Source organism: Watersipora subatra, chromosome 2, assembly GCF_963576615.1.
Source record: "Watersipora subatra chromosome 2, tzWatSuba1.1, whole genome shotgun sequence".
Lineage (NCBI taxonomy): Eukaryota > Metazoa > Bryozoa > Gymnolaemata > Cheilostomatida > Watersiporidae > Watersipora > Watersipora subatra.
The window spans coordinates 71112255-71126644 of record NC_088709.1 but is presented as its reverse complement, the minus strand read 5'-3'; the positions used below and the strand labels follow the sequence as shown (position 1 = coordinate 71126644).

General features: G+C 34.3%; 1 protein-coding gene across 1 annotated transcript; it reads left to right on the top strand.

The window, feature by feature from the left end:
• On the top strand, positions 1-13323 carry LOC137388512 (arylsulfatase B-like). Its single transcript, XM_068074997.1, has 13 exons — positions 1-16; positions 1868-1979; positions 3890-3941; positions 4112-4215; positions 5075-5175; positions 5618-5694; positions 5802-5906; positions 6557-6641; positions 8305-8402; positions 8752-8980; positions 11671-11821; positions 12203-12369; positions 13061-13323. The coding sequence occupies exons 1-13, from the start codon at positions 1-3 to the stop codon at positions 13321-13323; spliced, it is 1560 nt and encodes a 519-aa protein (XP_067931098.1).
• The last annotated feature ends 1067 nt before the right edge of the window (positions 13324-14390 follow it).

Here is a 14390-nt window from a genome sequence, read left to right as displayed (position 1 = left end):
ATGGGTGATGATGTGGGTAAGACGTAAAAATTATACTTTTACTAGAATGCGATTAAATACTTGCCTGAACAATTTTATTTTGTCAAGAGTTATAGTTACACATTATAATGAGCATATTCTTTTTGATAATATTTATAATCACAAATGTTTGAAATTTTTAATGCGTAACAATATAATTATAGCTTTGAGACAAACAATTATAAAACAGGGCTACTCTAAGATTGCTACACATGCTTGTTAGCTAATTATATATAATAGTAAATAAATTGCTAGGTGTGCCAGCAATTGCTTGTTGAGTATAAAAACAGGTCAAATGTGATTTTTCTTCATCATCTGCAGAAATAAGCATGAGTTACCAGATATTTACAGCGTGTTAAGGGAAGAGTAAGTAAGCTTATGAAAGGAGTGTAAAATATACAGTCTCCCTTATTACTTCATAGATGGAGTTAATTGAAGCCACTCTAAAAGTCATATTAAAGTTGTACCAGGAAAAATTTCAAGCTAAACTTTTTTACTATCTAGATATATTAATTTTGAAAATATTCTCTATTTTTTTCGTAACATTTCAATCTATATGCAACTGGTGCCATCCGACAACCTAAAACAAGTGTTATAATCGCTTGGAATTTTTTTGTTAATTAAAAAACACTGCATCATTGGTTTTCATCTAAGCAGAATTTGAGTAAAGGCCAGGGTTTGTTTAGGCCGCACCTTTTACTATTTGATATAGCCACAGTAACTCAGATGGTTTTTGTTGGCTATCAACTTTATTAAAAAGGCTGGCAAAACATTTGTAAATAAAATTGACCAAAAGATGACATCTGAAATATAATATATTGTATATTAATAATATATTATACATTTAATGGTTTGAAGAATGAGTTCAAATGGTTTTATTAAAGTTTCATGAAATTTAAACTAGATAGATATTACAATAATAATAATTTAGTAGTTTTGTATTTGTAACTCTTGCTCGAGTCTTCTGAAACCTGTGAATTAATTTCATGCCATATAAGAGTTACATTTATATAAAAACATTACATTTCTATATAATTCTTGCTTCCTGATGATATGTCTCTCTTTGAGAGACAGATTTCTGCATTGTAGCTAAAAGTATGAGTATATAAACCACTGGTTGGAAAGAGGCTAAGTTATATTATGGTTTTAATAATTACCTTCAGGAAATAGCTAGAAAAGTTCAAATATTCTCTAAAATAACAGAATAACTTTTAAATGTCAGGATTCTTACGCTAAAGTAGAATGGTTTTTAGGCTGAAATGCTGCTGAAATGGTTGTCAGGCTAAAATGTACTGGTTCTTAGGCCAAAATGTAATGGTTCTTAGGCTAAAATGCAATGGTTCTTAGTATATAGGTTTCACAAGCAAATGTCAAAGGTGTTCCCTGTTGGTAGAGACGAAATTCAAACAATTATACCCAGGTTAATAATAAAAGTAAACATCTCATCTGACAATATAAGCAGGTGGCCAATAATCTCATCCCAGCAGAGCTGGTTTGTTATCTCTATACCTAAGTAATTAGGTATATAATTTATTCCTCTAGTTGATTTCATGCCAAATTAGTGAATATCAATATAGATAAGTATGTATATATATATATATATATATATATATATATATATATATATATATATATATATATATATATATATATATATATATATATATATATATATATGAAAAGCAAGCAACAATGCTTAGTAAACACTCCATACATCCAGCAGAACAGCTGTCAACTCCCATGGAACATACAGAAGGGAGCGGCTATTTGCTCACATGCACATTTCCCACCTGCTTATTGCCTTCAGTTTTTTATTATTAGCTTAAATTCTCTGCATTTTTCATTTTAGGTTGGAACGACGTTGGTTTTCACAACCCAAAAGTGAAAACCCCTAACATAGATGCTTTGCTGAAGGTGGGAATCAAGCTAAGTAATAACTATGCGGCCCCTCTTTGCTCTGCGTGAGTCTGTAATTGTTTGTAATGTGTGCCTAAGTTTAGGGTTGGTAACTTGTAGGAAAACAGGCTGATTATTAACAGACCTCACATTTTTATTGTCCTAATTCATGTTTTCTCATAGCCTTAGAGCACTCCATAGGTTATACTCCAGAAATTATTTTATCTAGCCTTAGATACAGTTAGTGATATCTGTAAGGCTCTTAAATAAACCGCTGGAGATCAAGTTAGGGAAGCGGTGTCATAGATCTTTGCCCAAACAACGTGTCAAAGTTCAATTATCGCTGAGGCTCATTGGTCACATCAGAAAAGGCATTCAATTTAAAGACTCCATTTTTATATACTTTTCAAGCTTTTAGTCTACAAATCTTATTGTCACTGGAGTTTATCTGGCCTCTGGGCCAGGTAGGCAAACGAGCTAAAGTAACATCTACCTGAACCCTAAGGCTACATACTCCTGAATTGTTGCAGTTTTAGGAACCACTGTAGATATAGAGCAGGGAAAAAAATATTAAATAGGCTAGAGTGCTGGATTTACTATTAATGTTTGAGGTTTCATTTTCTCCTTTCAAGCATATCAGTGCTGTCGGAGTGGCACCTTTAATGCTGCCCTTTAGATTTTTACTACGCTGGAAGAATAGATTGTATTCCTAAATAAAAAAACATACAACAAAAAAAATAATTTTCAAATAAACTCTTATATACGCAATATCTTAAAAAAAACATTAGATTTTAGATAAAATTGTCATGGAATCGTCTTCTTTTTGAGTACCACGGATGCACTTGTTAGCCATTTTGTGAACAGGTAAAATCTAACTTATTTAATCTATAAAATTAAGTTACTTACAGATATTCCCACTTTATAAAATTATTGCATGATTAAATCTATTGTTCAGCATACTTAGTTTTATGAGCATTCCTACAATTCAGTGTTTACTTTACAGAGATTTCTATGGTCTTCTGGAAGGTTCTTATGCTCTGTAGCACATTTTAATAGTTTTTGTATCTGCATGTTTTTAATGTATTTTAAAACGGTGTCTTGGGTTGTAAATTGTTTCATATCAATTTTCAAAATGTTGTAGCCTATATCTATTTTTGGAAAGTCCCTCGATGTCGTATTTTTACTTTCAGGGAGGTTACAAAATGTCATATCTTCACAAACAAAACAGTTTTCAGATCTTTTTTTTTAAATTACCAGAACTCTATTGTATACGTATAACTGTTCTATAGGAGATATTTTTTTTTTAAATGCTCTCTACATACACTCCTTGTTAATATTATAATAGGAAAAATAGCTTTTAAAATATACTTCAAGAGCACATCTTTAATGAACAACTTGCATAAAATCTTAGTAGATTTCAACAGAAGGTATTTTTATATCATTTGCGACTGTTTTTTTATTTTTGAAGTGATCTGACTGTCAGAACGTTTCAAGATTAAAATCAGCCAACACATGTTGCCTCTTATCTATGCACCTACACAAAACAGGCTACACTATACAATTGGCTCAATTAGTCTTGATTCAACCAAATTACTTTTGCATTCTATAAGTTCGCGAGCAATATTCACTGCTCTGGTGTCGGCCAAAGAGATCAGATCAGTCAAGTGTAGGTCATGTAATTTTCTAAAATAAATAAAGGCTATAATGTCAAGAGTCTACAATAACGACGTTTCTTATGTATTGTCTCTGGTCGGTAATTTGACAATAGTGAATCTTTTCTATAATTCAAAGCGTTTTGTGGCGACGTCGATATGATTTGACATCATGAATGGGCATTTAGGTTGATCGACTTGCTATGTAGAGATCTGTTTTCTTTTCATGCTACAAAAATTGGCATAATTGCAAAAACTTTCTAAGAGCTTTTTGGTTATAAGAACTTGTTCAAAAACACACAACATGTCACACTATGTTGTAGGTCAAGGTCAGCGTTGATGACTGGAAGATATCCCATTCATAATGGATTTCAGGTAAAGGCTTACCACACTCAATTATAAAGGGTGGAGCCCGATTTATAATCATATAACAGTTATCAGTTATCAGACGTGTAAAATGCCCATGGTTTTTTCTCTATCTCGTATATGTCAAAAACTTTGGTGTGTATGTTGCTTGTGATTTGTTAAAATTAATTTCGTTATAGCATATGGTGTTTGCTGTACAAGCTCCTTCGTGTCTTCCTTTGGAACACAAGCTACTACCAGAGTACATGAAGGATGAAGGATATGTGACTAAGATGCTTGGCAAGTGAGTCGCTAAGAGGCGTGGCTTGTGTTTATTTTTAGAATAGGTGGAGCCTATGTCAGCCGGCAATGTTCAGCAGACATTATTTTATGTGCATTGTGTAAGGCATATATTTGCTGGTATTATATGCACATCGCCTAAATAACTTGTTGATTCTATATACAATTTTGATTTTGCTTTGAGAAAGGGTAGAAATGTAAAGTTTATCTTTGGTATAAAAAGGAGGAAAAATGCAAGGCTTGTTGAATAATGACAAAAAATTAATTTAAATATTTTACTAATGTATTTAGTATGATCTACGATCCTTCGTAATCTACGATTACTCACACTTTAGCAAAATAAAGCACAGAGGATAAGTATATTCACAACCATTCTAAAAACCTGGAAGTTGGCTGCTGGTGTGTTGGGCTGATATGCCAAATGTCATGAGTTTGAATTCTGTACGAAACAACGGTACATAGCTGGCCTTTGATACTTTGTACACAACAGCTACATAGCTGGCCTTTGATACTTTGTACACAACAGCTTCACAGCTGGCCTTTGATACTTTGTACACAACAGCTACATAGCTGGCCTTTGATACTTTGTACACAACAGCTACATAGCTGGCCTTTGATACTTTGTGCACAACAGCTACATAGCTGGCCTTTGATACTTTGTACACAACAGCTACATAGCTACAATAGTTTACAGCTGAGTTATAAGAAACTAGAATTAGAAATATTACAATTGTCTTGCAGTAGGATGAGTCAACAGGAAGTAGAGTGTGTATTTGCTCCTAAAAGAATCTGGTATTTCGCTATGAATTATCTAAACAATTTAAATGTGTACCAGATTTTAAGGCAGGTACAATTGTTTGTAGATGGCACTTGGGATACTGTACTGAGGAATGCTTACCTCGGCAGAGAGGCTGGGATGAATTTAGAGGAATTCTGGGAGGTGAAAGTGATTACTATACATGGGGTAAGTTTAGTTAGTAATTCTTTAACACTTTCATAAATAGATGTATGCATTCTCAATAGATGTATGCATTACTAATAATAGATGTATGCATTACTAATAATAGATGTACGCATTACTAATAATAGGTGTATGCATTACTAATAATAGGTGTATGCATTACTAATAATAGATGTATGCATTATCAATAGTACTAATACGCTGCTAGTCCCATACACCGTGAGAGACTGTAATGTGTAATAAGTATGTTCACAATTATTCCATAGTGCAGCAAGGAGGTAGTGTGCCTGGTTGCTAAGCTGAATGTCCGGGTTTCATGCTTGTGGGATGCATTTTATCCTAACCTCCAGGCGTGGCTGCAGACAGACAGACAAACAGGGCTGTTACTATAGTAAAGATTGTATAAGATGTAAATATATAAGCTAAGTTTTCTAATGTATTACAGAAGAGGACGGGGTTGTACTCAAGTATATTAACAACACGGTCAACACTCCAAGCAAGATAGACCCCATCCATCTATCAGTAAGCATAACCGTTGTTCAGAGCCAAAAATTGAAAGGATTCTTGCTAAACTATAGATAAAGTTATTTAGTTATCAAGTTTCTCTAAGAAAATGAACACTTTTGCAGATTCAGGATAAGGTGGATGTCAGAGATATGATCATGGCACATACAGGAAATACCGATCCACTTTTTATGATAGTCTCCCCTAACGCTCCTCACTCACCCTTTGAGGTATGACACCTAGTATTTAGAGACACGAAACAATTGCTACCCCTTATTATTATTAATATTTTGTTAAAACAATATTTTTATCTGCCTACTTCTATGTTTCAAACACTGTCTATCCTTTTTACTTATCTCTCAGGCTATGTTATCAAAAGGCTTTTATCAATATAGTAGTCTAGCAATAAACGCAGAGAGTTTTTCATCTTTAATCAGATAGCCTGCGGGTGGGTGTTGAAAAGGCCAGTTCTTAGGAAGCAGATGGAGTTTGGAAACCAACTATATTGGCAACTCCACGAATGGTACGCAGCATATGCCAGTGAAGTTTTAATGAAATTAGCTAAAATGTTGATTTGCGTTTATAGGGACTAACAGACAGACAGAATGAGAGATTGGGGTTTGATAATATAAATTATCAGAAGTTAAACAAGTGGATGAGAAATTATTTAAAGGACAACTCTAAATATCATCAATAATGACTGCTACTTGCCAATAATCTTGCTTTCCAGTAAGGCACGCTTTCCAAATACCCGCCAACTCAGCTCCACTCTAAACAAGTTGTTTTACTTATTGAGCTGTTCTAGTGTAATAAGATGTGCTTTTTCTAAAAACAAAATAAAGTTGTGTTTCTGAGTTGGCGCTTTCTAATCTTGATACAGGTGACTGACAGCATGTACAATGTGCACAGCAACTTAGAGCTGGATCCTTCTAATCCAGACCAAGATGCCAGAAGAAAGTATCTCGGTGTGTATATTTCATTATCACACTATCAGCAACAAATTATTTATAAATTGATTGCTTCTCAAGTATTAACAACTAACAAAAGTTCCACTTTACTCCAACTAGTAGCAGTCGACCACAGCTGTAAGAACTCAAGCTAACAGCAGTGTACAATAGGTATAAAAACTCAAGCTAACAGCAGTGTACAATAGGTATAAAAACTCAAGCTAACAGCAGTGTACAATAGGTATAAAAACTCAAGCTAACAGCAGTGTACAATAGGTATAAAAACTCAAGCTAACAGCAGTGTACAATAGGTATAAAAACTCAAGCTAACAACAGTGTACCATAAGCTTAAGGATTAAAACTAACAGCAGTATACTGTAGACTTAAGAACTCAAGCTAACAGTAGTGTATCGTAGGTTTAGGGACTCAAATTAACAGTAATGTACCAAAGGTTTAAGAACGCAAAATAACAGCAGTATACCAGATGTTTAAGAACTCAAGCTAACAGCAATGTACCATAGGTTTAGGAACTCAAGCTAATAACAGTGTACCATAGGTTTAAGAACTCAAGCTAACAGTAGTGTATCATAGGTTCAAGAACTCAAGCTAACTGCAGTATACCATAGGTTTAGGAACTCATGCTAATAACAGTGTACCATAGCTTTAAGAACTCAAGCTAACAGTACTGTACCATAGGTTTAAGAAGTCAAGCTAACAGCAATGTACCATAGGTATAAGAACTTAGGCTAACAGCAGTATACCTTAGGTTTAAGAACTCAAGCTAACAGCAGTCAATCATATTCTTATGGATTTGAAAGTCTTGATGCTTCAAGACTTTCCAAAACTTGATGAGATAATTTCTTTCGTTATTTCTACTTGACTTTTCATGTTGTGATCACTGACTATAGAGCTGTACCAGGCACGTGCTTCACTGTCAAATTTTGCCTCTTTCATGGTACATGTTGTGCAATTTGATGTTTAGAAAGAGTGACATTTTTTTGCAACAAAGAAGAAAAACAAGTTTAGAGCTGTTTTATTTTACCTAAAAAAAGCTTTTCCAATATTTTGTTGATGATACCTTCTACCACTTTATAACCAATTAGCCAATCAACATACAGCAAGTTACCATGGCTACGAATGTCATTGCTGCCAGTTGCTGCTTGATTAAGCTGACTCACACTTTCGTCAGTTTCAATTTTAATATTTGTCTTTTTAGTATTACTAATATTGGTATGAAAAAGATTTCCTATAGTGAGCAAGCATTTGTGATATCAAAACTCTGTTACGGTCACAATCATCAATTTCCATTTTCAAGTATTTATTAAGCTTTTTGCTTGCAACAGCATTATTTAGTACGATGTCAAACGTTGAATTCTCACAAATATTTAGAAACAGTCTCTCTGCTAACAACTTGTGACAGGCTGCCAGATGTCGAAAGATGATTATATATAAATACAAAATATTTATACATAAATATATTATACATGAATATATATATATAAATATATATTTATATATTTATAAATATATATTTATATATATTTATATATACATAAATATAAAATATATATAAGTATCATTAATCTATTTTTAAGAAGCCCAAAGGATCACTCAACCTCAGATTGCTAGTTTATTGTTGAGTGTTATTCTGGATATTAAATTGTACCAGTGTCTTTTTCAGGACTTGTTTCTGCTCTGGATGATATTGTTGGTGAGACTATGCAAGCCTTGAGGGACTCAGACCTTCTTACCAACTCTGTGATTGTCTTTCAATCAGACGTGAGTTATTTTACTTTAGAACAAACCAACAAATCAACTTCTAGGGTATAGAATAGACGCGTAAAATTGCCTCGTTCCCTATGCTTGTGATTGAATATTGTGTAAGAAGAGGCGCAAATCTATAAATAAACCTTTAGATTGGGAGACTGAGGTAGTTTCTCGTTACCTGCTTCAGGGTTTCTGTCAGAGTTGTCTCTATTTAAGACTAGATGACCTTCTTGACATCCCATAGTGAGTGTCGAACCCAGAGCTGTCGATTGGCAGCCCATAGTGTTAGTAATTGTACAACGGCTGCTTATAAAGCTATCAAAAAAATTTATCAGTTTAATCCACGAGTTTGACTTTTCAGAATGGAGGATCAAACATTCGAGGAGGCCATGGTGAATGCTACGGCAATAACTATCCACTCAGAAATGGGAAGACATCTCCTTATGAGGGTGGAATAAAAGTTCCCACCATATATGTAGACCATCGCCTACCAGCCTTCACTCAAGGCACTGAGAGGAACTTCATGATGCACATTACCGATTGGCTGCCAACTTTCCTTGACCTTGCAGGGGGCACAACAGAGGCTAGCCGTAAGGCCATTTTACACTTGACACTCTGTTACTATGAACAAGCCATACATAGACATGGATTTAACTTGAAAAGATTGAGTGAAAACTACTAAAGCGTCACTGTTTATAGAATAGCAAGAAACTTCACAAAGCCCTTCCAACTACTAACTACTTACTACTCACTATCAGCTGCTAACTAGTAACTAGTTACTACTAACTACTAGCCAGTAACTGCCAAATACTGACTACTAACTGCTAACTTTTAACTACTAACCACTAACTGTTCACTGCTATCTACTAACTACTCCCCACTAACTACAACTATCACCTACTAACTACTCGCTACTAACCAGTAACTACCAAATACTGACTACTAACCGCTAACTACTAACCACCAAATGTTCACTGTTAACTACTAACTACTCACCACTAACTACCAGCTATCACCTACTAACTACTGACTACTAAACATAAACTATTAACTGCTGATTACTAACTACTAACGGCTAACTATTAACTACTAACTACTATCAGTTATCTACTATTTATCAACTACTAACTACTAACCAGTAACTACTGACTAATAACACTTTATGCTTGAATGTGGCTGTTTATATGTACCCTATCATAAGTGAGCGATGCTCAGCAAACCAACAACATGTGTTAGTCCGGCACTCGCCTTCAAAGTGTGGCACCGATTTTCTATTTCTTAACTTTAATTTTTCACTTCTTCTACCAAATACTGACTACTAACCGTTAACTCTTAGCTAATAATCACTAAATGTTTGCTGTTATCTACTAACTACTCACCACTAACTGTAACTATCACCTACTAATTACTCATTACTAACCAGTAACTACCTAATACTGAGTACTAACTGATAACTCTTAACTACTAATCACTCAATGTTCGCTGCTAACTACTAACTACTCACAAATAAATACAACTATCACCTACTAACTACTCAATACTAACCAGTAAATACCAAATACTGACTACTAACTGCTAACTATTAACTACTAACCACTAACTGTTCACTGTTATCCACTAACTACTCACCACTAACTACAACTATCACCTACTAACTACTCACTATTAACCAGTAACTACCAAATACTGACTACTAACTGCTAACTCTTAGCTACTAACCACTAAATTTTCACTGCTAACTACTAACCACTCACCATTAACTACCAACTATCACCTACTAACTACTGAATACTAACCAGTAACCTGAATACTAACTACCAAATACTGACTACTGACTGCTAACTCTCAACTATTAACCACTAACTGTTCACTGCTAACTGCTCACCACTAACTACCAACTACCAACTACTAACTACTGACTACTGACTACTGACTACTAACCATAAACTATTAACTGCTAGTTACTAACTACTAACGGCTGACTATTAACTACTAACTACAAACTACTTACTATAAACTCCTAACTGCTAACCATTAATTACTATCTACTAACTACTAACCACTAACTACTAACTAATAACACTTTATGTTTGAATGTGGCTGTCTGTATGTACCTTATCACAAATGAGCGATGCTCAGCTCCAGTCCCAGTGTGTTAGTCCGGCACTCGCATTTCAAGTGTGGCAACGATTTTTTAGTTTTACAGTTTAATCACTTAATAAAAATACTTTATTTAGTTAGGTAAGATAATAATGTCACTATATTTTAGTTTGCTGTCGAATGTTCCATCAGTTTGACTTTCAGAGCTTGCCCTAGGAATCGTCTGTCCACTACTTATATGTATTGCATGGTTGGCATCTTCCTGTTCAAACCAATTCAAAGAATGTTGTTGTTCACCTTATGAGTTTCTAGAACAGCTGCCTCATCAACTAGCATCTAGCTGAGTTCTGTGTACAGCCTTGAATGCTAAAGAATGACACTCAAGCCAGACAGGGGGCAAAACAAGGTCTTGAATGATTTTTTTCCTCATACAAGGTGGTTTCAGATTACCTTATCAAACTACTTTGGGCTGAGATTCCTGTACAAACTAGTTGATGTTGAATAAGGATATAAAATGGGCTTAATGTAATCAAAAATAGCCATAAGTTGGAGTTATCTTCACATGTCTTGATCAATAATAAGTTATTAACTTGGTATAAATTTAAATAAGTTTTAAAGAGTAAAGAAATACCTATGAATAATTTTAATCACATCATTTTAGCATTTAATTGAAATTTTTTTATATATGGCAAGTAGCTGTTGAGTGTAATATTAAATATTTTGAAGATCTCGATCTAAGTTTCACATTGCTGTTTCATAGAGGAGTGCGCATACTGACAATTTGACCTTCAGAAATCAGTGCTCGTTTGTCATTATGTACCTACTGTTAAGTTTGGTAAACTCACCACAATCCACTTACGATTGTCAAGTGTGTGCTATCTGAATTTGAAAGCCATGCGCATCTATTTATTTGTATAAGCACTATGCATAGAGAATTCAGTCACGCTTGAAGATTTCAAAACATGACTTTTTCTCCAAAGTTTGATTCAATTGCCTTTCTATTTTGTACCATTTTTAAATTCCTTTAGTCCTTTAACTTCATTGTAGTGCAAGTTTTGTGAAAAATAATTAAAAGCTTTGTTGGGCTGTTTATTGGAAAGTTGCTCTCTGAAAACCAATTTGAGATTTTAATACTTTAAATTTGCCAGTGTCTAACATCAAAGATAAATGCGTATTGTAGACATTGATGGTGTCTCACAGATATCTAATCTTGGATATGTCTACAGGCCATTTCATAAATACACAGTTAGAGATAGATTCCTTGTGAACATGGACACAGTCAGTACAGACAAGGAAGTATACAAGTGCACTGACAGAGATTCTGCCTTTAGGTATGGTAGTGTATTTATATACAAGTGCTCTTTAAAAGAGTGGTTGCTGCTATATAAATCACAGAAACCTTTAGATACTGAGCAAAAAAAATGTATTCACAATTATAAATAGTTTAGACTAGAAATTTTGAATAAAACATCAAAATCCTGAAAAGTAGCGAAGTTGAGCAAATATTGTAGAGTTCAAGTGCTCAACTAAATGAATACTAAAAATATAAAAGGAACACAATTGAAAGCTTAGTACATAGTATTATTGTTTCCATTAAAAATGGCCCAGATATTGGTTCAAGCAAACTGGGAGTTGTACGCTTAACTAGAAGTAAAGAAAACAACTCCTGATACAACAACGATCTAAAAGTAAATACATGTATATGTTACCAGATATAAGGATTGGAAGCTGGTCTATGGAGAGAAAACTACTTGGAGTGGACCAGAGGACACGCCAGATACCTATCGTAAACCTGAAGAATCACCGGAGCTACCAACTATCACAGGAGACTCGTGTGTATCTCCAGACGGGCAGATCAGATGTCTCTTCAACCTCAAATGTAAGACCTCTTTGTAGTGGCAAAGTGGTATTTCAATGTAATCATGAAACCTAGCAGAGCCTTGGAGCACAAAAACTGATTGGTTTGTGTTAAATTAATCCATTGATACTTCCTTGGTTCAGTTTTTACAGTTTCAGTGCTTCTAGGGGTCAAAAATACTCATTAAAGTATAAAGATAAAAGATAATGAGGAAAAATTAAAAAATTAAAATTCATAAAATAAATAAATTTTTCTTCTACTTTGTGATCATTTTTTGTGCATCATTTTGATAGCAGTTGCTGTGGTCTGTTGTTTGCTGCAAAGTGCGAAATGCAAAGTGTGAATTGCGCAGTGTGTGTGACACCCTCCATCATGCCTCTTAAATCTTCTTGACCCTCCGAATTGCCTATTAAACATAAAAAAAATAAAAATGCTGTAACTAATAAGAATTACTTTATTAAAAATGAATTTATTTGTCGCAATTTTTTTTCCTCGCTCGGTGCACCAGTCACGATTAACCTTAACAAATGAGGGGTTACTAGGGTCTAACAAAAAGGTTTCTAAACTATTGAAACAGTAGAAAGCTGTGGTTATTATTTATGTTCAGAAGCTTTGGGTCTTTATGTACCGCTATACATGGCATACTGTGAAATCAAAGATTGCTAATCCAATTTTTCTATATCTACCAAAATACATTTCTTTGAATTTGTAGACGACCCGAGTGAGCAGCATAACCTATACGACAGCAAACCAAAGATTGTCGAAAAGCTCTTAGCAATGATTAATGAGCTCAAGCCGACCATTGTAAGGGAGGTGTATGAGGAGGAGGTTGAGATCTGTGACTCCAACACGATAGCGATTGATGAAATCTATGTTCCCAGAATACCTCAATGCGTAACTAGCAATTTCAAGTTGCAGCCAAACTACCCAGAGTGTAATCAAGACTTTAACACTGAACAGCGTGAAGAGCTCTAATTCACGAAACGAGTCGAGAACATTGTGTTTGTAGAAAAATGATAGATCTGTATGTGAATAACTACTTTGGAATGGTATTTCAAGTTGCACCATCAAATTGCAAAATGATAGAACTGTATGTGTAAATACTGTAATTATATTGGAACAGCCTTCCAAATTTACCATCTCATTGATGAGTTTTAGCAAGAAATTCGGAAGAATAGTAACTGCAAAGCATAACTATAGTTTAATTTTGTATTTTAGAATTGCAATAGCCACTTAATAAATTTCTGTCTGTATACACTATTTTCTTAGCGACTGTTTGTTAAACCATGTCTAGTGTACAGTTCATGCCTGGTAAATTGTCGTACTGTCTTGTTTATGTCAGTTTCTTATCTTTTTAACCCCAACTCCAAAAGTTTTGGTTCACATGCTAGGAACTAAGTCCGAGGTTTAGTTCATGATGCTTGTCTGATGATTAAACTAACCTACATGCTCTAGAATATTCCATGAACATGTAAATAAAGATGACATACAAACCAATGTCCAATAATTTAGTCAACTTTACCAATTCATAAAAACCTGAATATTGCCACAAGCCATAGTTAATTACTGTAAACAATTGAATATAAATGAGAAGTTATTTCATGCATACACATTTACCATCTAACAAAGATGTTTTAAAGATTCTGGATGTTAAACCAACATATTCCATTTTTTGTCTTTAAAGAGCGGTAGCTATAAGATAAAAAAAGTCACATTTTGATTTGAGATTACAAGCCTGGAGATGATTTGACTAATTACAGAGAGAATTCATATGATGATACTCATAGATTGTGGTATTCTAGACTGTGGTACTCTAGACTGTGGTATTCTGAACTGTAGTACTCTAGACTGTAGTACTCTGAACTGTGGTACTCTAGTCTGTGGTACTCTAGCCTGTGATACTCTAACCTGTGGTACTATGAACTGTGGTACCCTAGACTGCGGTATTCTGAACTGTGGTACTCAAGACTGTGGTACTCTAGACTGTGGTACTCTAAACTGTGGTACTCTAGACTGTGGTACTCTAGCTTATGGTCCTCTGA